The sequence below is a fragment of the Eurytemora carolleeae genome, unplaced genomic scaffold (genome assembly GCF_000591075.1).
Source record: "Eurytemora carolleeae unplaced genomic scaffold, Eaff_2.0 scaffold517, whole genome shotgun sequence".
Taxonomy (NCBI): Eukaryota; Metazoa; Arthropoda; class Copepoda; order Calanoida; family Temoridae; genus Eurytemora; species Eurytemora carolleeae.
The window spans coordinates 52,884-76,239 of NW_019396680.1; the positions used below are offsets into that span (position 1 = coordinate 52,884).

The 23,356-nt window shown below is 30.7% G+C and overlaps 2 protein-coding genes across 2 annotated transcripts in view; one reads left to right on the plus strand and one right to left on the minus strand.

Annotated features, from left to right (window-relative positions):
• Positions 1–13,422, plus strand: part of LOC111707295 (gamma-aminobutyric acid receptor subunit rho-2) — a 22,105-nt gene extending 8,683 nt beyond the window's left edge. Inside the window, exons 10-15 of the mRNA XM_023480375.1 lie at positions 263–328; positions 1,471–1,563; positions 2,668–2,679; positions 6,210–6,322; positions 9,438–9,588; positions 13,393–13,422. Of these exons, the coding sequence (XP_023336143.1) occupies positions 263–328; positions 1,471–1,563; positions 2,668–2,679; positions 6,210–6,322; positions 9,438–9,588; positions 13,393–13,422 (465 nt within the window). The remainder of the gene's footprint in view (positions 1–262; positions 329–1,470; positions 1,564–2,667; positions 2,680–6,209; positions 6,323–9,437; positions 9,589–13,392) is intronic.
• A 998-nt stretch (positions 13,423–14,420) lies between these two features.
• Positions 14,421–21,310, minus strand: LOC111707300 (uncharacterized). The gene is made up of 5 exons (XM_023480382.1): positions 21,171–21,310; positions 19,209–19,295; positions 18,423–18,469; positions 16,800–18,014; positions 14,421–14,519 (listed from the first exon to the last, which is right to left on the minus strand). The coding sequence occupies exons 1-5, from the start codon at positions 21,241–21,243 to the stop codon at positions 14,475–14,477; spliced, it is 1,467 nt and encodes a 488-aa protein (XP_023336150.1). The 5' UTR covers positions 21,244–21,310; the 3' UTR covers positions 14,421–14,474.
• Between the last annotated feature and the right edge of the window lie 2,046 nt (positions 21,311–23,356).

Sequence of the window (23,356 nt, forward strand, 5' to 3'; positions counted from 1 at the left end):
GGTATCCTGGTATCCAGGTATCCAGGTATCCTGGTATCCTGGTATCCTGGTATCCAGGTATTCAGGTATCTTGGTATCCAATTTTTCTGAAATCCTGGTATTCTGGAAAAACCTGTTATCTTGTTATTTTTTGTGTGTAATATTTGCACTAATGCGATGTTTTATTTAATGTATGTTGTTATTGTATTCTAGTGAATAACAAATTAATACATTATACAAGGTGTTTATATAGTGTTTGGTAGATTTATAATATCTATTTTAGGTTTACTATCTTCCTTCTTCTCTTTTCGTAATCGTCTCCTGGGCTTCATTTGTCATTCCTCCAGAGGTAAACTAAGAGATTGTTATTAACATTTTCGTAACGAAATATCATTGGTTCTTAAACATTACAATGCCTTTAAAATATACTAAGCTTTTAGGGCGCTTCGCGCTCATCTTCTATTTAAATTGTGAACATGTTCTTTTTGTTTACATTTAAAACAAAGAAGAAAAAATTTTGCGGATTTAAAAAAAATTCGCGAATTTTCAAGAATTTAATTTTATTTACAAAATTAAAAACCTTTAAAACACATTTTTTAAAAATTTTTATCATTAATAAGCCTTCCCTGTTGTCACGAGATGTCCCACACAAATTTTTGGCCCGATCGGTTCAGACGTTTTGTCGTTTATTGGATACAAACAGCAGAAAAACAGACAGACAAGCCAAATTTATATATAGATGGTTTCGATGAGAAGGTATTAATACTTTTTTATAGAAATCCACGAAAGCTAGAAATTCCGCAAAAATGTCAATTTCAAGGTTTATCTCTTTTTCCATCATTGTAGCACCATGGACTAAAATAACAGTTGTTGCTGGGAATTATAGTTTATATTCTTTAAAAAAAGTCTATTTAGACTACATCACCTTCGTTAAAAATATTCTTAAATTATTTCTCTTTCTTTCATATTTTCAATTAAACCAAAAAAGAATATCCTAGAATAAAAGAATTCTTTTCATTCATAAGCCATAATTATTTTTTCCTGAAATACCATTTTTGCTGGAAGGTTAGTTCTAATATATTCTTGTTTAGATGTTTACTGGTAGGATACTCATTATATATCCTTGTTCAGGTGGTTGCTGGTAGGATACTCCTAATATATCCTTGTTCAGGTGGTTGCTGGTAGGATACTCCTAATATATCCTTGTTTAGATGGTTGCTGGTAGGATACTCCTAATATATCCTTGTTTAGATGGTTGCTGGTAGGATACTTCTAATATATCCTTGTTTAGATGGTTGCTGGTAGGATACTCCTTATATATCCTTGTTTATATGGTTGCTGGTAGGATACTCATAATATATCCTTGTTTAGATGGTTGCTGGTAGAATAATCCTAATATATGCTTGTTTAGATGGTTGCTGGTAGGATACTTCTAATATATCCTTGTTCAGGTGGTTGCTGGTAGGATACTCCTAATATATCCTTGTTCAGGTGGTTGCTGGAAGAATGGGACTCCTAATTACAATCCTCCTTTGCTTAGTCAACATTTTCAATTCTGCAAATGAAATCTCTCCAAATGTTAAGGTGAAATCATCTTCATAAAACTCTGTTTTGAAGGAATTAGTTTTCCGAAGGTACACATTATTTGTGGCAAAAGGTCTACAGCAGGTTAGAGGGAGAAACTAAATTATGTACAATTACAGGCTAGGCTATAATTGCAATTAACAATTAACACTTTTTCAAAGATCCATCTATCTTATTTTATAGATTATTTTTTCTTTAGAAGATTTCTAATAATTCAATTTTATTCTCAGTTTTAAAATGCTTGGATCTAGTAACTGTTAGTAAAAGAGTTTAAAAATATGAAATCAACTGTTTATTTATGAAATCTATACTATTATACACCCATCTTTAAACCATCTTCTTACTTATTGGAAATATTGGAAAATTTCACAAGTTAATCATTGAAAATGCTTTACTCTTTCTTAGTTGAATCCAAAATAGATGAAACTAATTTCAATTTGAATACTCGATTATTGAGGGCTCTAACCCTATTCAGGCTGACGTCTGGTTTACCCTTTTTGATAGTCTGGGGAAAAATTAGATAGATAGATAGATATATATTTGACTAAATATTTAATTAAAAACAATTTAAATTGCACAGTTTTTACATTTTAATTTAATATGTGATACAAATTTTAAACATTGGATACACTGTTGGAAAGGCCTTGGGCTCTACTTTAATCATCTGCAAAAAAATTGCATATTTTAAAAAATTTCAAATATTTATTGCAATATCAAGCTATTAAGCAAAAAATGTGCACAAACAAAAAATGCGCGAAAAATGAAAAACATTTTTGAAAGCCTTTGACACGGCGAATTCAAATATGCAAAAAAATTTGCAAAACTTTCAAAGGCTAAATTTGTATCCAAGGAAAACGGAAAATGTGCAAATTCTGGAATTCTGGCAGTATGCCTGAGGACTATGTAGTATGTACGTGAGTAAGTCAAAAAATTTAAACAGCCTTAGACCAATACTTTTTGAGATATCTCCAAAAAACGTCAGACCAGGGTCACAGGGACCCCCCCCCCCCAGCTGGAATAGGGTTAAAAATATTTGAAATGGCAAAAAAATCACATTTTTTAGTAGAAAAAACTAAAACATTAAAAAACTTTTTTAACCTTTAGGTGCCAGTACAGGTAGTGAGTAGGATTTCAATAACCACAGGGTTATATATTCCCCCCCCTCTAGGGTTATATATTCCCCCCCTCTCAAAAATAATTTTTCCCTCACACATATCGGAACATTTTTTAGGTTTTTTTATCACTTAATTTGAAGTTGGGAAAAATAAATGAATTTTTTTGTGGAAAAATTTTCTTTAAATTTTAAAAAATACATAGTACGTATTATTATATTTAAGATTTATCGTATTTTCTTATTTTCATCTTAAAAACAAAAAACTAAGTTCTAACTGAAGAAACCGGGGACTTTGAAAATAAAAATAAAATCACGGGACAAAGGGTACAATAATTATATATAGGACTGTTCCCAATTTTCGAGAAGTTTCTTTTTACAGGTTAAAAATTAAAATCTATGGTGTTAAAGCCCATATTATAAATCTTGAAAAATGTAAACTACAATTTACGAAAAATGTCCTTGGAACTGCATAGTGCCTACCATCTCGCCGGTTTAAATTTGAATCACGATTAAATCCTTCCTCAATCTTTAACTTTGAATCGGTGGTTCAAATTTGAACCGCGCCAGTATAAAGGTTGTTCAGCGAAGTAGCTCAAATTTATTTAATTTACTAAGTTATGCAAACAAACAAGAATCTTGTGGATAATGTTTAAATGATTAAGAAAAATAAATAGAATAAAAATGTTGTAAGGAAACAACTCTCTTACTTAGAAACCAAAAAAAAAACAGGATTATGAAAAAATCTCATTGTCAAAGAAACCGCCTTAGGACAACCTCATTGTGTTAAGAAAAAGATGAAATGGTTTTACATTTTTTTTAACAAGAATATTATTAAATAATAGAGAGTGAAATAAAGGTTTTACTTATTCTTGTAACACTTTGAAAATGTTTTTTTGTTTAAGGGTTTTTAAGTTATACTAGTTTTAAGTTGGCTAAACCTAAAGATTTAATAAAACAGATTAAAATTATTGATAAAACAAAAAATATTTTATAAAATTTCACTCGATTCTAGACTCTCTAGTTTAAATGAACCTTTATTTGTTGAGTGACATGTGTGATTCACAAGTGTACCTGCCATTATCACAGGGACATGAAAAAGATATGGTCGATTTTTACCTAAAAGTGTTAAATTCTGTCAATTTTCTTAAATTTTTTTGCTCATGAATCCGCAAGTCATTTATATTCAGAAACCACGGTTGAAAACTGCCAGAGAAAAAACAAGAACATATTCTTCATTCTTGATTAGGAAAGGGATTAAAAAGTACCGTCCCGGTTTGCCTTGTTTCATAACTTGCTCTAGCTGATTAAAAGTGGGCCCGATACTTGAAATGAGCTGGTGTTTACAGTGAATCTGACATTCCACATTTAAATAGAATATTCCATAAAAACCGTTTTTAAGAAAATCCAGTAATTTTCAAAAGTTTCCATGAATACAAAGGAAGTGAGTTTTTGTCACAAACTCAAATTTTTAATCCTTATATCTTCGCAACCTGTTGGTTTAAACCTTTGATATTTCAACTAGAACAATCTTATCTAACATTATTTATTGTTTGAAGTATCAAAAATCTACGATACTTGTTTGTTGAGATATAGGAATTAGAAAATTTGAGTTTGTGACAGAAACTCAATTTCTAAATTTGAATAGTCATTTTTCAAACTTTCTGACAAGTTAATATACAGTTTTAATTTAGCAATAGTTTTTGCTGATTATCAAGAAAATCTTGAAAAAGTTTAAAATTTCTAATTCAAGTTCGATATTAATGAATTTATAAGATTTGAATTTTTGCCACAAACTCTGATTTTAAAAATCCGTTTATCTTTGCGACCCGTTAAAGTAGACCTTTGATATTCTGTTAAATCAACAGGCATAAGTTTAAAATATCAAAAGATTACACCATTAGGTTGCAAAGATTAAGGGATTAGAAAAATTAAAGTTTGTGGCAAAAATGTGGTTCCTTGGTTTGAACATTTTGATGAAAACGGGAAAGAAAGCTTCAAAATGTTTTAGAAAATACCTTTATAAACTGAAAGGAACCGGAAGCGTAATTTCAAGTCACCCTCGATTGATAGATGCCAATGCCCGATTCACAACGGTACACTTCAAGTATGAATTAGATACAGACGTTTAGGATTTAAAAAATAGTTATTTTCAGTGATTTCACTACAAAAGTGGATTGCCCTTTCCTAGCGCAGGAAAACACTTAAAAATAATCAGAAATAAACACTTTTAAACCTAGAAAAACGACGTTATTTTCCGCATTATTGATCAGATAAAGGTTTCAACGGTACTGGTGTGAATCGGGCATAATAATCTTGACATGGAGGCTCACTTGAATTTACGCTTGCAGTCCCTTTAGGTTCTCTTTAGATTCCCTTTAGGTTTCCTTTAGGTTCCCTTTACGTTCCCTTTGGGTTTCCTTTAGGTTCCCTTTAGATTCCCTTTAGGTTTCCTTTAGGTTTTCTTTAGGTTTCCTTTAGGTTTCCTTTAGGTTTCCTTTAGGTTTCCTTTAGGTTTCCTTTAGGTTTCCTTTAGGTTCCCTGTAGGTTTCCTTTAGGTTTCCTTTAGGTTTCCTTTAGGTTTCCTTTAGGTTCCCTTTAGGTTCCCTTTAGATTTTCTTTAGGTTTCCTTTAGGTTTCCTTTATGTTTCCTTTAGGTTTCCTTTAGGTTTCCTTTAGGTTTCCTTTAGGTTTCCTTTAGGTTTCATTTAGGTTTCCTTTAGGTTTCCTTTAGATTTCCTTTAAGTTTCCTTAAGGTTTCCTTTAGGTTTCCTTTAGGTTTCCTTTAGGTTTCCTTTAGATTTCCTTTAGGTTTCCTTTAGATTTCCTTTAGGTTTCCTTTAGATTTCCTTTAGGTTTCCTTTAGGTTTTCTTTAGGTTTCCTTTAGGTTTCCTTTAGGTTTCCTTTAGGTTTCCTTTAGATTTCCTTTAGGTTCCCTTTAGGTTTCCTTTAGGTTTCCTTTAGATTTCCTTTAGGTTCCCTTTAGGTTTCCTTTAGGTTTCCTTTAGGTTCCCACAATTAAAAAAACCCATAAAAAAAATCGCGATTAAACAGCTTATAACCACCCATGGCACTGATGTGCAGTCACGCAGTAGAAGCTATGAAATGTACAAATGTTTCACAAATTCACAATTCACACCGTTGTTTTTTATCGATTCTATGGAAACCGAACCCGAACTAAATATCAAACAATTACGCGCATTTTTATTGTTTTAAATTGCATCACTTTTACAACTTTTACAACTTTTACAGCTTTTACAACTTTTACAACTTTTACAACTTTTACAGCCTTTACAACTTTTACAACTTTTACAACCTTTACAACTTTTACAACCTTTACAACTTTTACAACTTTTATAACTTTTACAACTTTTACAACTTTTACAACTTTTACAACTTTTGCAATACATTTTCTGCTCAGAAAAATCCCAGATTAGAAAAAGCCGGGTTTTCCGTTCTGTAAAATGTTTTAGCACTTTCTCTTAAAACAAATTGCGGCAAATGCGCATATTGGTATTAATACAATTTATTCAGGGTGTAACAGCTTTGTCCCTGTGGGTCCTCGCCTGCCTCCTGTTTGTATTTAGCTCCGTTGTGTCCTACACAGCAATCCTTAGTTTAGGACTAATTAAAGTCCTCAGGTGCAGGTCAGTTTATACAATTAAAGTCCTCAGGTGCAGGTCGGTTTATACAATTTAACAAGTTTAAAAACGCGCATTTCTCCATGATCAACAATGTGGGCGTGTTTTCTAGGTTTAAACTTCATCGTCATTTTTAAAAAACCCAAGTCTATAATTTCTGCTATTATTCATCAATCAAGCACCGTAAAAAAGGCTTAGGAACGTCAAATGAATTCTAAGAAAATTCTCTTCAATGCTTGCACTCTCAGCTCAAATACCATATCTAGTCAGCTAGTCACTCCCTTTAAAAATTACCCCCACCCCCCTACTAAACAGTGAAATATATATTTGACTTATATTTTTACCCCCAAATCTTGACAGCTGCATTGGATTTTTAATCATATCTCTTTAAATTATTTCCATGCTTTAGGCCAAGAAATGCACTAAATCCAAACTGAATCCTTGTGTGAAGATTTTAAAAATATGATTACAAGTTACCAGAGGGATAAAGATAGAAATAAGAATAAAACTTTTTAAGTGTTCTATATTTTCCAAGAAACATAATTGATTGCGCTGGAAGTAAAATCCATTGATTCAGATCATTGTAAAATCTCAGTGAGCATTTGTTTAAAAATTGTAATTAAAGATATTAACGAGAACAGTTAAGATTTTTAACATAAGACCCTCAACAAATCAGACATTTATAATTACTTTTGAAAATGCACAAATTTTTTGTTAAACGCAGAGTACGCTGTAAAAGGAAGTCTCGAAAAGTAACAATTAAAACCTAAATTTGTTACTGTAAAAGCCTTGTATAACAAAAAAGAGTAATTCATTTTTGTATGGTCGCTCATGTCTCATTTTTGGAGGGTTACTCTGTATGAATATTGAATAAGATTTTAGTTAATTATACAATTGACTATTCAGAATTTGCTCAAAACTGATAAAAAGATAAAATCCAGTAATCGTAGATAAAATCAGTTAATTAAACTCATTAAACAAAATAGAAATTAGTGCTGCAGTATACTCACAAGATAGGGAATTGAGTCTTTGCCAAAAAAACTCTGATTTTCTAATCCCTTTATCTTTGTTAAATTATCTAAAAGAATAAAAACCTGATAAAATTAGAACATATCGCAAAATGAACAATGAAATACCAAAAAAAGATGTATATAGCTGGTCCAAGTAAACTGTAAAACATGCTAGAAAATTAAGTCCACATTTCATAAAACTGTTAGAAAAAAAGTAGACCTTGATTGTATGATGGTCTGAAATTATAAATATATTATGCAATGATTTAATTTAGACCAAATCATATAATAGTTAACAATTCTTTCATTTCACAATCTTCGAAACCCAGTGTTTGGTTTTGTCAACTTAAAAATTTTAATTTTGATAATTTAAAAAAAATGATTTGCTGAGATTTTGAACAATAGTTTTAGTTTTGATTATATAATCAAGGGAGAAGAGGAGGAGGGGGGGGGGGAAGAAATCTTTTTTAAGACTTTTTATAAAGTTGTGTTTTCAATTAAAATTTTATCATCTCAAAACTTTAAAGACAATATTTGGTTAATTTTTATAAAAAAATTTGGTAAGGAAAATTACAAATTTATGAATATATTGGAATGTATAATATCAAATCAGGGGGCTGGATCTTAGCTACCTCTCCGTGTGTATTAGCCTGAGTGTACACTTGTATCTTGAATTTTACTCAGTTTTCTCAGAACAGTTTGTTAACGATGAAATATTGCTCTGTAAAAGGATGTAAATGTACGTCTTCCTGTGAAAATTTGAATCCTGCACACGATAAAGGAGTAGTGGATTTTAATACTTACATGGAAAACAAATTCTCCATTTCAATATTTTCGGAAAACACCCCCGATTACTGTAACGTAATATACAGATTGACCTTTGGAAGTGAAGTACATAGCCTGTACAATTAGTAAAGGATTAGCGTACATCATTATCTATATACTATAACCTAGTTGTATTAAATACATTTTTGTATTAAATCATCGTAATCGTGTGTCCTTTAATTGAAAGAGGGTCATGTCCGATTCACAACGGACCCTTTAAACCTTTATCGGATTAAAATTTTGGAAGCCATCGTCGTTATTCTAACTTTTGCAAAGAAACCACAATTGATAATAATGATTTTTAAAAGAGTTAAAAATGAATATCTCCTTTATCAAGAGAGTGTCCAAAGTTTTTGAGAGAACCGTTGTGAATCGCCATACCACTCTCCCTTTCAAGAAGTGTCCTGGATAGTCCGAACTAGCATTAGATGAAAAGTTTTCAATATCTAAATGCACGATACAGATTACTACAGGGTTACTGCCCCCTCCCTCCCAAAAAAATGAGACATGGAAAATATAATGAGACGTGTAAAGCTTCGGGAATAAAAATTACGTACAGTCGTCCTGAAGTCTTGGTGGGTTAACCTTTAACCTTGTATCCTATTTATAAATATCCATAAATCCTCAATATACTGCTATTGAATATTAACATTATTTATTTTTCAAACTTTCTAAAAAAGTTTAAATTGATTTAATATTGATCATTAGACTGGAAAACTTCATTTTCTAAATTAAATTGAAAAATCTTAAACAAAACTTTTTTTCCAGCTTAAACCAAATTTTAAACAAAAAACAAATACAGAAAATACAATACAAAAAATACAGAAAATACAGCTTTAATGAAAGGGAACAACGCAGTTCAACCACTTCTACTCAGCTGAACCCTGCGGACAAGAAAAAAATTGAAAAGTGGTTCAACCTAATCTGTGCGGATCAGCTATTTTTTGTTATTCATTAAATCTGGTTCCAAAACCATTTTAATCATTTAGTATATAAAAATAAAATAGAAATGGGGATTGTCGGAAATAAAATCAAAATTAGAAAACCACTATATAATCCTCCTTGTAATGCAGATGAAGGTGTTTACTGTACCGTTGTGAATCAAACATTCATACTTCTTTAAAAATCGTTGAAAAAATGTGCAGGGTTTCATCTGTATCCTTTTAATCTTTTCATCTTTTTAATCTTTTTGAAATTGGGGTGAACTGTACAAATAGGAACAATTCATAAAAATCGTCTTTCATTTAAATAAGTTTTTATTTTATTTAATAATTGTTAAATTCTAGGACATCTAATCAGCAGTTTGAAAATACTCAACTCTGGAAGGAAAATATAATTGGTCGGCCAGCTATGCAGGTTAGATTTAATCATACAGTGGTTACCAGATCAAACTGGAATATTTACAGGGTGTCTAAAAACACAGTGGTTGTTGCTAGAGCCTTATTTTTGAAGCGATTTTCCTTTTTTGTAATATTGAAATTATGGTTTTTTAATGTAATATATTCATCAATTATTTAATATGTCTAAAAAACAAATTAATTCACAGTTAAGGTTTTCTATCAACTACTGAATTTTTTAGGAACACCTCATGTGTACTTATAGTGAAATAGAAAATTAAGATTCAATTTATAGTCTAATAATGTATATATATGATGCATGCGAGCAAAAACTTACTTTTTCCTTTTAATTTAGTAATAAAAGTTAAACCTTCAAACATTTAAAAGGAATTGAGTCTTTGCCACAAACTCTGCTTTTCTAAACCCTATATCTTTGGATTCCAATGTCGTAGACCTTAGATATTTTAAACTATGAATTCTGTTAGATCAAATAATGTAAGTTTGAAATAACAAAGATTTACGACATTGGGTTCCAAAGATATAAAGATTATAAATTCAGAGTTTGTGGCAAATACTCAATTCCTTTATAGAACTAAAAAAACTCTATGTGCATTCTATATTGAGAACCTAAAAAGTGAAGAAAAAAAAACTGAAAATAAACATGAAAAGATATTTCTTCACTTCATGGCCTCCCACTTTAGGTTGTTTTCCATCCGAAATAGAGAAATTTTTGTATATTTGAACTTTAAGTGAAATTTTACAATGGTTATTTTAAAAAGAGGAAGATGATTAAGAATTCTGTAAATAATTGAGTATTTTTTTTATTACACCACACATATTACGTTTCCTTCACGTTTCTTATATCATATATTTAAATAATCAATAATCTACAGTTATTTAATTTCAACAGTATATGAACTGATTACTCGTCTCAAACTCTGATTATCTAATCCAAAACGTTGTAACCTGATGGTGGTGAAAACCTTTAATATTTGAATAGTTCTTGATCTGACTGAAATCAAAGTTTGAAATATAACAGATCTATAAACATAGAACATTAGAGTTTGAGGAAGGTAATCAGCTTTTTATCTTATCTTTTTTTGTATCTTAGTATTGATCTTGTATAGACAAATATTTGCATATTTTTACAAAGAACAGTGCAATCATGTTTAAAATTGGATGTTTTTTTTAACGATTTGAATACTGTTGTAAATGGCAATCTTTTTGGGGTTAAATCTATATAATAAAGCTCAATTCGCTCATATCAATTTGTTTGTATATATGTCAGCTATAGCTGGCCAAACGGCTGGACCGAATGGGTTGACATTTTTTGAGGGAACCTTTGAGTACCCCAAAGGGTAAAAAATGCGGGGAAAAAAATGTCTTCAAAATTTCGGGAAGAAAAGTTTTAAATTATTTTTAAGATGAAATTTTTTTTCAAAATTCGTTTCAAGAAAATTCCACGGGCAATGCTGGGCACTTCAGATAGTTAATAATTTGTTTTAATTCACATATAGTTCATGAACCACGTTGCATCAACGTTAGAGCTATAGTTTTTAACTACTCAGCACGGATAGAAGTATAAAAATATATATATTTTAAAAAAATGTTAAAGAAAATTATCTCTGTAGTCAGATATATCTATAATAAATATAATTACAAATGTTATGCCTTTTAATTTTTTTATAGATATAATATTACGCATTATAGTATTTATTTTTCATAATGATTATATTTGTTTCTCGTTAACAAAAACACAAAAAGTATTTTTACTCTGTCCCTCTGTTCAGTAGTCTGATTTTTACTCTGCCCCTCTGTTTAGTAGTCTGATTTTTACTCTCCCCCTCTGTTCAGTAGTCTGATTTTAATTCTGTCCCTTTGTTCAGTAGTCTGATTTTTATTCTACCCCTCTGTTCAGTAGTCTGATTTTTATTCTACCCCTCTGTTCAGTAGTCTGATTTTTATTCTGTCCCTCTGTTCAGTAGTCTGATTTTTATTCTACCCCTCTTTTCAGTAGTCTGATTTTTATTCTACCCCTCTGTTCAGTAGTCTGATTTTTATTCTACCCCTCTGTTCAGTAGTCTGATTTTTATTCTGTCCCTCTGTTCAGTAGTCTGATTTTTATTCTACCTCTGTTCAGTAGTCTGATTTTTATTCTACCCCTCTGTTCAGTAGTCTGATTTTTATTCTACCCCTCTCTTCAGTAGTCTGATTTTTACTCTGCCCCTCTGTTCAGTAGTCTGATTTTTACTCTGCCCCTCTGTTCAGTAGTCTGATCTTTAGATTTTAACCTTAAACTCGTTTTGTGAATTTTTCCGTTTTTTTTTAATTTTTGCCTTGAACTCGTTTTGAAAATTTCTCAGAGCTATTTTTAATTTAATCAGGCTCTTCAATAATTTGTGTCAAATTAGAATTTGACACGCAATGTTAGGAATTAATTTAAAGTTTAGCAAATGTTTGAATTCTGTAAAGGCATTGAAAATATTTTCCAGATGTTCCAGAGTATTCTAACCAGATATAATGTTTAAAGGGAGTGACCGGCAATGTATAACAGTTAAACTGAGAATGTTGTATTGTGGATAAATTTTCTAAGATTCATTTGAGACATGTAAAACGTTTTAATTATGTACAATTACTAAGTTTGAGCGCAAAGTCAACGTTAAAAACCATCCATTTGGGTGGTTACGTTTTGATAATCGAATGTAAACAAATTCTATAATAAACTAATAAAAACGTTTAGGAACAAATTTCTCGATTAAAATTTCCTTAATAAATCAATGTTAGAATCAATTAGTTCTTATTTCTTATGAATTTGTTCGCAGATTTCTTCAAATTCTTCAAATGTCGTCTTTTCAGTAAAAATATTAGGAAATCTAAAGAAAATTTTTCTGAACAATGAGATATTATAGAAACCAATAACTGAATAAGATTCCTAATTTTCGATGATAATAGTTAATTTTTATTTTCTCAACCTGTTCCTAAACAACTAATAAGTTTACTCTAGAACTTCTTTTACACTTTTCGCGTCGTTATTGAATAATTTTTTAAAACCGATTCTCAAAATCATCCCTCAAAAATGAACAATCTATGAGGATCTTAAAGATTGAATTTGCACTCTTGCTGAACAAAAATGCACAGTGAAAACGTTTAATAGGTCTCAAATAGTTCCACAAAACTACATTCTCAGTTCCACTACAGTACATTGCCGGTAACTCTCTTTACGAAATGTTTTTAGAAGATTTATTTTCAAGGCTTAAAACATTATTAAAATGCATTCATTGTTGTTAAAAACCTTGACATTTACATTTACAGCGGATAAGCTTTTTTAATCTTTTATTATTTGGTTTGGATCAATTTACAATCTCAACTCAGAGAAAAACAATCATTTTTTTCGAAATGTAAATACGGATATTAAAATTCCCAATACATTTTTTTCAGAAATGGAGTTGTTTTTGAAAACTTTAAATCTTTAATTTAATTTTTAATCGGAAATAAAATATTTTTAGTATTTTTTACTGGCCAATTTTTTACAAAAATTGCCCATTTAACCACTGATAATTTAGGGAAATTTAGGAAATATTTTTAGATAAATTTTTCTATCTAATAAAAATACAACCTCTGTTAAAATGCGATTTTGTTATTTCATCTTAAACTGGATTTAAAAAATATTTATCAGTTTTATGAAAATCAACTTGGATCTGTGTACACTGCACAATTATTTGGACAATATTTAAATTATAATTTGAGAAGCATAACTGTCGTCTTCCTATTCTACAGATTTATTGGTCCCTCTAACCTACTATAATTGTTGAAGTTGGCAAATCTTCAAACGGCTCACTGTATATGAATGACATATACATGTTGTATTAACATTTATTCATAACTCTTAATTGCACATATTCAGGAAGGTTCTAAATCACAAGTTGAAAGTTGAACTAGAAACAGTCAAAAATAATAAGGATTAAGACAGTAAGTACTAAATAACCATTTGTTGTTAACGTCAATAGACTCAATAGTTATTTGTTTAAATCATAATCAACTCTTAGACCTAATGGGTGAGATTATACGGGTTACTGCAAAGCGAGCTTTGCCAGAACTAAAAACTTATAGCAACTCTACATAAATATAATTCTTCTTATACCATGGATACATTCTGACTGTACTTGGGAAGAATTTTTATCCCTGGCTGGGCAGGTATATTCCTGAAAACCTTGTCTAGTCTAAGCAAGGGTGTAATAAAGGTTGCTTCAAAAATATTAAGATCTCTTCTGCATATACACGGTACAAACAATAATATACTAATTTAAATTATAGCCTATACAATTATAGCGATAAAATGGATTGTTTCAGCTGTATTTATTTTATCTTATTAACTTAGAAGTTTTAGAATAAAACTAAATTAAAAATACCAAGATACAAAATTAATTTCCTGAAAACACAAACAACTTACATTCCCCCTATAATTGTTTTTGAAAAATCGTTTCCAAAATCCGCGAAACCCTAGCACTTTAATCGTAATAGAGAATTACCGAAACGAATGGGAAATTATGATAATTTTATTCGAAATTACAAACATTTTGTTCAAATTTACGAACATTAAGTTCAAAATTACGAACATTTTGTTAAAAATTGCATACATTTTGTTCCAAATTAAGAAACATTTTGTTACAAATTACGAACATTTTGCTCCAAATTACGGATACTTTATTCTAAATTACGAACATTTTGTTTCAAATTACGAATATTTTGTTATAAATCACAAACATTTTGTTCCAAATTACAAACAGTTTGTTCCAAATTGCGAACATTTTGTTAAAATGACAATTTTTTATTCAAAATTGCGAACTGTTCTAAAGTACGCAAATTATGTTAAAAATGACGAAAATTTTGTCCAAAATTACGAACATTTCGGCAAGTTCGGGTTACTAATTCTTCTTGAGATAAATCTTTATTATTCTTTTAGTTTAAAAAGACGACATTTAATAATTAAACTTCTGCTACAACTACTCCAGACGGTTCACGGGCTGTCTTCTGAAAAAAATAATGAAATAATGCGTTAAACTAAAGTAAATACGTTAAACTAAGGTAAATATTTAAACTAAGGTAAATACGTTAAACTGATGTAAATATGTTAAACTAAGTTAAATACGTTAAACTAATGTAAATACTTTAAACTAAGGTAAATACGTTAAACTAAGGTAGATATGTTAAACTTAGGTCAATATGTTAAACTAAGGTAAATATGTTAAACTAAGGAAAATACGTTAAACTAAGATAAATATGTTAAACTAAGGTAAATACGTTAAACTAAGGTAAATATGTTAAACTAAGGTAAATACGTTAAACTAAGGTAAATATGTTTAACTAAAGTAAATACGTTAAACTAAGGTAAATATGTTAAACTAAGGTAAATATGTTAAACTAAAGTAAATGCGTTAAACTAAAGTAAATATGTTAAACTGAAGTAAATACGTTAAACTAAGGTAAATATGTTAAACTAAGGTAAATACGTTAAACTAAGGTAAATACGTTAAACTAAGATAAATATGTTAAACTAAAGTAAATATGTTAAACTAAGGTAAATATGTTAAACTAAGGTAAATATGTTAAACTAAGGTAAATACGATAAACTAAGGTAAATACGTTAAACTAAGGTAAATACTTTAATTTAAGGTAAACATGTTAAACTGATGTAAATATTTTAAAATAAGGTAAATACGTTAAACTAAGGTAAATACGTTACACTGAGGTAAATATGTTAAACTAAGGTAAATACGTTAAACTAAGGTAAAAACGTTAAACTAAGGAAAATACGTTAAACTAAGGTAAATACGTTAAACTAAGGTAAATATGTTAAACTAAGGTAAATACGTTAAACTAAGGTAAACATGTTAAACTAAGGTAAATACGTTAAACTAGAGTAAATACGTTAAATTAAGGTAAACATGTTAAACTGAGGTAAATACGTTAAACTAAAATTGCACGAATAAGATTGTAATCTTATATGTTTTTTTAGCATAACTCATTTTACTCAAGAGTTATTGAGAAAACAAAAATGTTTTGAATTTTAAATCGGAGAAATTGCTTATCTTTTACTTATCAAAACTATCTTATGTAACTATTGCAATACTACTTGTACTTATTTAACTTATTTAAACAAAGTCGTACAAGTAATGTTGCATAAATTGGACCTTCTCCGTTTGTCGACACCCTGCAAGAGTAGTGCAAACCCCGCAAATCGGCACTGGTTTATCAAAGACGACCAGCATAGTATTACTTAAGCTTTTGAATTTTAGTATACATTTATTCAACCTAAACATTATAAAGTATAATTTAGACGATGTGTAACTGTAAGCCATGTACAAGTGAACTCTTATTAATATATTTCATAATTGCTCCTTGTTGAAAATCTGTACTTCAGATATGTCCACACGTTATTTAATTTGGTGGTTAGTCACTTGAACTAACGTCATCGGAACTATCGTTATTTTCACTTTTGTTCATATTGGCATTTATGCAAATAAAGTGATCTAAATTTATTCTGATGGGATCCCTTGTGATGTAATCTTTATTTTAATTACTACATTTAAAAGCAAACATGTTAAAACATAAACAATTGACGAAATATTCCATAGCTCAAACAACAGTAGGTCGGACATTTTACCATCGTATTCCATCAGAATAGATTGAATGTCGTGTGTACGTCTATACCAGTGTTGATTAGGGTTTGCAAAACTCTTAGTTTGCAGTGTTCAGGATTATCTACTCGGATATAGAGATTTGGTTTTTAAAATTTCTATTCTGTTTTTCCTATTAATTTTATAGGGACTGTAAGCGTAATTTCAAGCGAGCCTCCAAGCACAGATAGCAATACGCCTGATTCAAAACGGTAACTTTGAAAGCTTTGTCTGATCAAGTATGAATTAGATATCCATGTGTTTATTTCTTCAAACAAACTGTTTATTTTCATTTGCGGTTTCTCTGCGAAGTTGAATTAAGCGTATTCCTAGCTAATGAAAAGCAATGGACAAATTATGAGAATTAAAGACTTTTCAGGTCGGAAAAAAATGTCTTCCACATTTTTTAAATTTGAAAAAAAATGAAAAGATCATCTCGATTATTTTTTTAAATGTCAGAACATATTTTTCGAAATAAATAGTTGATCAAAATTACAAATTCCTCGTTGACATTTTTTTAATTTTCAGAGAGAATTGAGAGGAAACCCATTTATTTAGTTTATCCTTGTATTAAATATACCTGGGGTGGAGGAACTCCTCTAATTTATTTAGTTTATCCCTGTATTAAATATACCTGGGGTGGAGGAACTCCTCTGATTGAAGAGATTTCTTGCTTCAGCTGCTTTCTAATCCTCTTTTCCTTGGAAGATTTGGATTTTATTTTATTTTTTAACGATCTTTCAAGACCAACTTTAGCTTTAGGTCGTAATTCAGGTTTGTCGGTGACATTTTGTGGTTTGGTTGTGTCTGTCACAGGGAAATATTTAAATACTCTAGACGCGGGTTTTTGTTCTGCATTAGAAGCTTGGGTGACGGCACGAGATTTAGTTTTTCGGCCAGAGGAGGTTCTGTTGGACGAATGCGATTTGGATTCATGACGAGAATTAGTTTTGTTTCTGGAATTATATTTTGTTCCGTTGATAGTTTTGCTTGAGATGTGAGACTTGGATTTATATACTTTTGAAGTTTTGTTGGATGCATGAGACTTGGAAATATTTCCGGCAGCTGATTCAGGCGTTTTAATGTAGTATTTATTTGCTTTGGTAGATGCTTTGGGTGGAGATTTATTCCCTTTTGGAACTGATTTAGTGACACCTCTTACATAGAAATTTACACCTTCATCAGCATTGTTGGATCCAGAATCCTTCGAGATGTATTTAGTTTCACTTGGAAGAGATCGCTCACCTGATGGCACTGAGTTAAGTTTGATCGTTGAATATTGGGAGTGTGTCTCCCAATTGGCAGAAGACGCATGGGAGATCCAAGATGGTTGGGTTGTAGCTTTAGATCTTGCTGTAACAACTCTTCCCAGTGATCTTTCCACAGGAGCATGAAAATCTTCATCTGTTAGATCCTCAATAGGTTCACCCAACTCCTCTTCAGATTCAGTAAGTTCAGATAAAGAGGTTTCAGCTTTGGACACTCTTTCAGTATCATTAATGACACCGAGCACACCGCTGATCAGGGTTGGAGCAATCTCCGGGTTATCATGGTTGTACAAGATACCCCAGAGTATTTTCTCCGGGTAGTCAAGAGAACTGTTCTTATTCTTGACTTGTCTCACTAGCTTTTGTTTGACTATTCCATACTTGGTAGGGGTTTCAATCCTAGGCTTTAGAGTTGTTATGCTAGGGGCAAAGGTGGTACTTGATGGAGCAGTGGTTCTTGATGCAGCAGTGGTTCTTGACACAGTTGTGGTTCTTGATGCAACAGTGGTATTTGATGCAGCATTTGTATCGGTTGCAGTGGTGGTCCTGGATCCAGAAGTAGCAGTGGTATTGGAATTTCCCTAGAAAAAGCATAAAAATAGGGGCAATAAAATACCATTTGCTTTTAAAGAACAACGTTTTGTTAACAAAATTAACAAAATTGAAAATCAATGGTAGCTTTTGAAAATAAACAGATAAATTACGTTAGTTTTTAATTCGTTAACGATAAAAACAGTTGATTTAAAGAAATTAGCAGCGAAGGTAAATAAAGATGATCAGCAATATTTAATATTAAAACCGTCAAAAATCTAAATTCTTTCACCGTTTATTTTTAAATATCAACGGAATAGGAACGATCTCCAAGTAGACAGCAGCACATGATAGAATATTTGAAAATAATGTTAGAAAAGTATAAATCTGCAATTAGAAACAATTTAACCTGCACCTCTTCAGGTATTTCAGTATCAAGCAATTAGAAACAATTTAACCTGCACCTCTTCAGGTATTTCAGTATCAAGCAATTTTCCCAGAAATCCTGAAAATTCAAAATGTTTACTGGTTAAACAAGATTTATAAAATCTATTGTAAAATAATGACAGCTGTACTCAATAACAGCTGGTGTGAGATAATTTCAACGGAAGTCATACAGATAATGCTCTGCTCAGAAATTGACAGCTGTTTTTTGATTGATTTTATTGATAGTTGTTTTCAGAATTTTACAGCTGTTTTCAGAATTTTGAACTGTTTTCAGAATTTTACAGCTATTTTCAGAATTTTCCAACTGTTTTAAAGAATTTTACAGCTGTTTTCAGAACTTTACAGCTGTTTTCAGAATTTTACAGCTGTTTTCAGAATTTTAGAACTGTTTTCAGAATTTTACAGCTGTCTTCAGAATTTTAAAGCTGTTCTCACAATTTTACAGCTGTTTTCAGAATTTTAGAACTGTTTTCAGAATTATACAACTGTTTTCAGAATTTTACAGCTTGTCTTCAGAATTTTACAGCTGTTTTTAGATTTCACATTATCACCAATAAACAACTATTCAAGGAATATATAATTTTTAATTTATTTTTCCAATCTGAATATATTGATAATCATCGGCAATTTGCATAACATTGAAATTGATGTATAAAATTGCGTTAAAATGGTTTTAATACAAATATGGGGAGGCGATCTGTAGCAGGGAGGTGAATTGATCACCGACTGTTTACAGAGGGGTTAATGCGTACTTCTGGTAAAAAATCTTTAACCTTCTCTAACCAAATGTATATAACCTGTTTCCGATAGTTCTACATCGTCGAGATAGCTGACATCCAGATCATACGCGATATCAGTAAAATTCTTCTTCTCTCCCAATCTACCTTGAAAAGTGTCCTCTTATTCAATATTAATCACTTAAACACTCCGGTTAATTTGAAGTACCGTGCCGGACTGAATTTTAGGCAGCAGAAGGTAAGCAGTACAGATACACGACCAATCAGGAGACATCTGTATTCAGGGATATTTAAGGATCTTTGAATAGGAAATGCAAAATCTTTGAAAATAGACAATATTCATAAACGTTATGTTTTATGTTAAAAATTGGAGTATTTATTTAAAAGTTGTAAAGCTTAACCCCTGAATGCAACGAGTGGCCGTGAGATGTCAGCTAACAGAGATAAGAGAGTTACATAGATCGATTAACACCTATAATATGCGATATTTTCCACAGCATGTTCTATTGTGTACAAGTACTGTACACGACCACTCAGGAGACATCTGTATTCAGGGATATTTAAGGATCCTTTGAATAGGAAATGCAAAATCTTTGAAAATAGACAATATTCATAAACGTTATGTTTTATGTTTAAAATTGGAGTATTTATTTAAAAGTTGTAAAGCTTAACCCCTGAATGCAACGAGTGGCCGTGAGATGTCAGCTACCAAAAAAAACATTACATGGAACCGTAGCATTGCTTGCCGGGACACTATAGGCCTGCTCAGCCTCTACAGGAAGAGTGTATGAGCAGTCTGTGTAGTCTGTGGTGATCTCCTTCTTTTGAAATTGATATTATATAAGGTATTAGCCGAACTAGAAAACTAAAATATTAATTTGAAAGAATTTGTAAATAATCCGATTTAAAAGTCTGAAGTTGTCCAAACAGAGGAGGGTTCAATTAGTGCTTTTGATAGGAAATTACTAAGCTCTAATTGAAACATTGACTTTTAACAAAAAAAACCTATCAATCAAACCATCAAACCCGGTTTCAGGGAACTTAAACTTTTTAAAGGGTACTTTTAAAACCTTTAACCCCCAATTTATAGAGAATCTTAAGGAACCCTTTTCGCGTTAATGGATACTTTAAATGTTTTTTTTTACAGAGAAACTATACCATTAAAGTCCCCTTTTAAAGGGAAACATACACCTTTAAGTTTACTGTGAAAGGGAAACATACACCTTTAAGTATACTGTTAAAGGCACCCATCCACCTTTAAGTAAACTGTTAAAGGAAAACATCCACCTTTAAGTAAACTGTTAAAGGAAAACATCCACCTTTAAGTAAACTTTTAAAGGAAAACATCCACCTTTAAGAATACTGTTAAAGGTACCCATCCACCTTTAAGTATACTGTTAAAGGTACCCATCCACCTTTAAGTATTCTGTTAAAGGGAAACATCCACCTTTAAGTATACTGTTAAAGGGAAACATCCACCTTTAAGTATACTGTTAAAGGGAAACATCTACCTTTAAGTATACTGTTAAAGGGAAACATTTACCTTTAAGTATACTGTTAAAGAGAAACATCCACCTTTAAGTAAACTGTTAAAGGAAAACATCCAACTTTAAGAATACTGTTAAAGGGAAACATCCACCTTTAAGTATACTGTTAAAGGGAAACATACACCTTTAAGTATACTGTTAAAGGGAAACATCCACTTTTAAGTATACTGTTAAAGGGAAACATCCACCTTTAAGTATACTGTTAAAGGGAAACATCTACCTTTAAGTATACTGTTAAAGGGAAAAATTTACCTTTAAGTATACTGTTAAAGGGAAACATCCACCTTTAAGTAAACTGTTAAAGGAAAACATCCAACTTTAAGAATACTGTTAAAGGGAAACATCCACCTTTAAGTAAACTGTTAAAGGAAAACATCCACCTTTCAGAATATTTTTAAAGGAAAACACTTACCTTTCAGAAGAAACTTTTGAAGGAACATTTCACAATAAAGCCCTTTGTTAAAGTACGGTTTACCTAGAAAAAGATCTCCCCTGCGACCCTTGAAGAAGAAGAAGAAGCTGACTAGGAATATAGTTCTGTAAATCATGAATCTGATTCTGAACTGAGAAGCTGTATTATACAAGTTGACGAACCAGAACGGAGTTAATACTGTATATGTTTATATGTGTCGAGATCTTCAAAGACATAATTTATAATGGTTAATTTCCAGCGATATTAAAGAGACTGTAAGCGTAATTTCAAGTGACCCTCCATGCACATATGGCAATGTCCGATTTACAACGGTACACATAAAAGCTTTGTCTGATCAAGTATGAATTAGATATTAATGCTTTTACTTTTTTAAATGTTTATTTTCATCTATGGTTTCTCTGCAAAGGTAACTTTTGCATTTTTTCCTTTCAGAAACAATGGAGAAATTATCAGAATTAATCACTTTTCTAGTCATCCGTCATCCGTGCATGTAGGGTCGCCTGAAATTACGCTTTCAATAAACACAAGGATCGATTAGTGAATGTTTGTTTGAAAAAAGACCTATAAAAACTGTAGAATATGAAGACGATATTTAAGAAATGAGATGTATTTGATATAGTGGTATAAAGCAAATTATTTACTTTAGTCTAACAGTGGTATTCCTATTCCCCAGCTCTATGGGTTTCAATGTATATTAGGTGTCATATTATAGTAAAATTAATTTCAAAGTAAAAAATACTTGAGCAAAAGATTTTTAAACAAATTAAACTGCAAACAGCCTTTCTAGGACAGTGCATGGAAGACGACATTCAAAACTATTTACCAACTGTCAAGTTTCGTGGGACACTGTGTACCATATCATTGCCGCGGTCACTCCCTTTAAATGCAGAAGGTAACCATAGATTTGAGAAATAGATTATAATAGTTATTTTTTCTCAAAACTTAAACTTTGTAAGGTCAAACAAGGAGAATTGCATGAAAAGCAGCCTTTCTTTGAAATTTAAATATTGGAAACTATTTCAAGGTTAAACAAAAAGACAAATAATTAATGTCATCTTAAATATTTTGAACCATAAGAAAACAGTCAAAGTTAATAAATGTTTGTATGTAGTTTATATGTAAATACTATATAGTCGCTTAATCAATTCATTGATTTTGCCTGGCACTTTTAATTCTATACGAATTTATCTTTAAAACTGTTTTGTTTTGTTCTTTCAAATCTTACTTCATTCCGAAATATGTTTGTAAATTTCTTAAACACGTCTATGTTATTATACAGAGACGTGTTCAGGGGGGCTATGAGGGGCTCTCCTTCCTCCTGGATCAGTGAAATATATGCTATATATATATATATATATCATTTTTAAACACTTGGGACATAAAATGTCGTATTCCAACTATATGAGTTTGGCCCAATTTATAGTATTTAATCCCTTTGCCCTTTTATACAGGGCTTTTACCCACAAATTTGGCCTTAGTCTATAGTATTTAAATGGTTTACTAAAATATTTGAAAACGTTAAAGATGCAAGAATTCACATGCAGGCAACCATAAAAAGTCGTCTTTACTATTCTAACACCTGCGAGTACTAACACCTAGGCTAAACAATTTATCTATCTGTTCACCGTTTAGAAAATCTATTTTTAGACCTAAAACATGACAAATTATGAAATTTGTTGTGACCTTCTACAAGGAAAGAAGGAAGATGACAATTTGAATTATTTCAATTTGTTTTTATCACGCGGTACAAAAGATATGCAACTTTGATACTGACCTAAAAAGCTCTGAAGATTAAAATAATAGGAATTGAGTTTTTGTCACAAACTCAAATTTTCTAATTCCTTATATCTTTGCGTCCAGATGGTATAAGCCTTTTATATTTCATAGTTTCAAATATATAAGGTCTACGACATTTGGTTGCAAAGACTCAATTCCTTCAACCATATATATAGTGTTTTCAGTGGTATTATAATTTACATGGAAAAATAAATAAAGAAGCTAAAATATTTGTTTCTTAACATTTTTTATGGCATCTGCCGAATTATCTTTTCCATATCTAATTTCTGATTAAGTCAGCTAACTAACACGTATAAATAGGAAGTTCATCTTGTATATCCTGAAATATTTTTGTTCATTTTTTGATCTCTCATTCAAAAGTCATCAATAATATAGCCTAAGAGATCTTAACTATCTAAATTTTTAAAATACAGAGCTCAACTAAGTAGTAT

Bases quoted from the DNA above. Each gene is read 5' to 3' on its own strand.
- LOC111707300 (XM_023480382.1), bottom strand. From the start codon at position 21,243: ATGATTTACAGAACTATATTCCTAGTCAGCTTCTTCTTCTTCTTCAAG. The intron at 19,296-21,170 runs GTAAACCGTACT...ACACTTTTCAAG, and splicing joins CAGGGGAGATCTTTTTCTAG to GTAGATTGGGAGAGAAGAAG. The intron at 18,015-18,422 runs GTTAAATTGTTT...TGCTTTTTCTAG, and splicing joins AAATACCTGAAGAGGTGCAG to GGAAATTCCAATACCACTGC.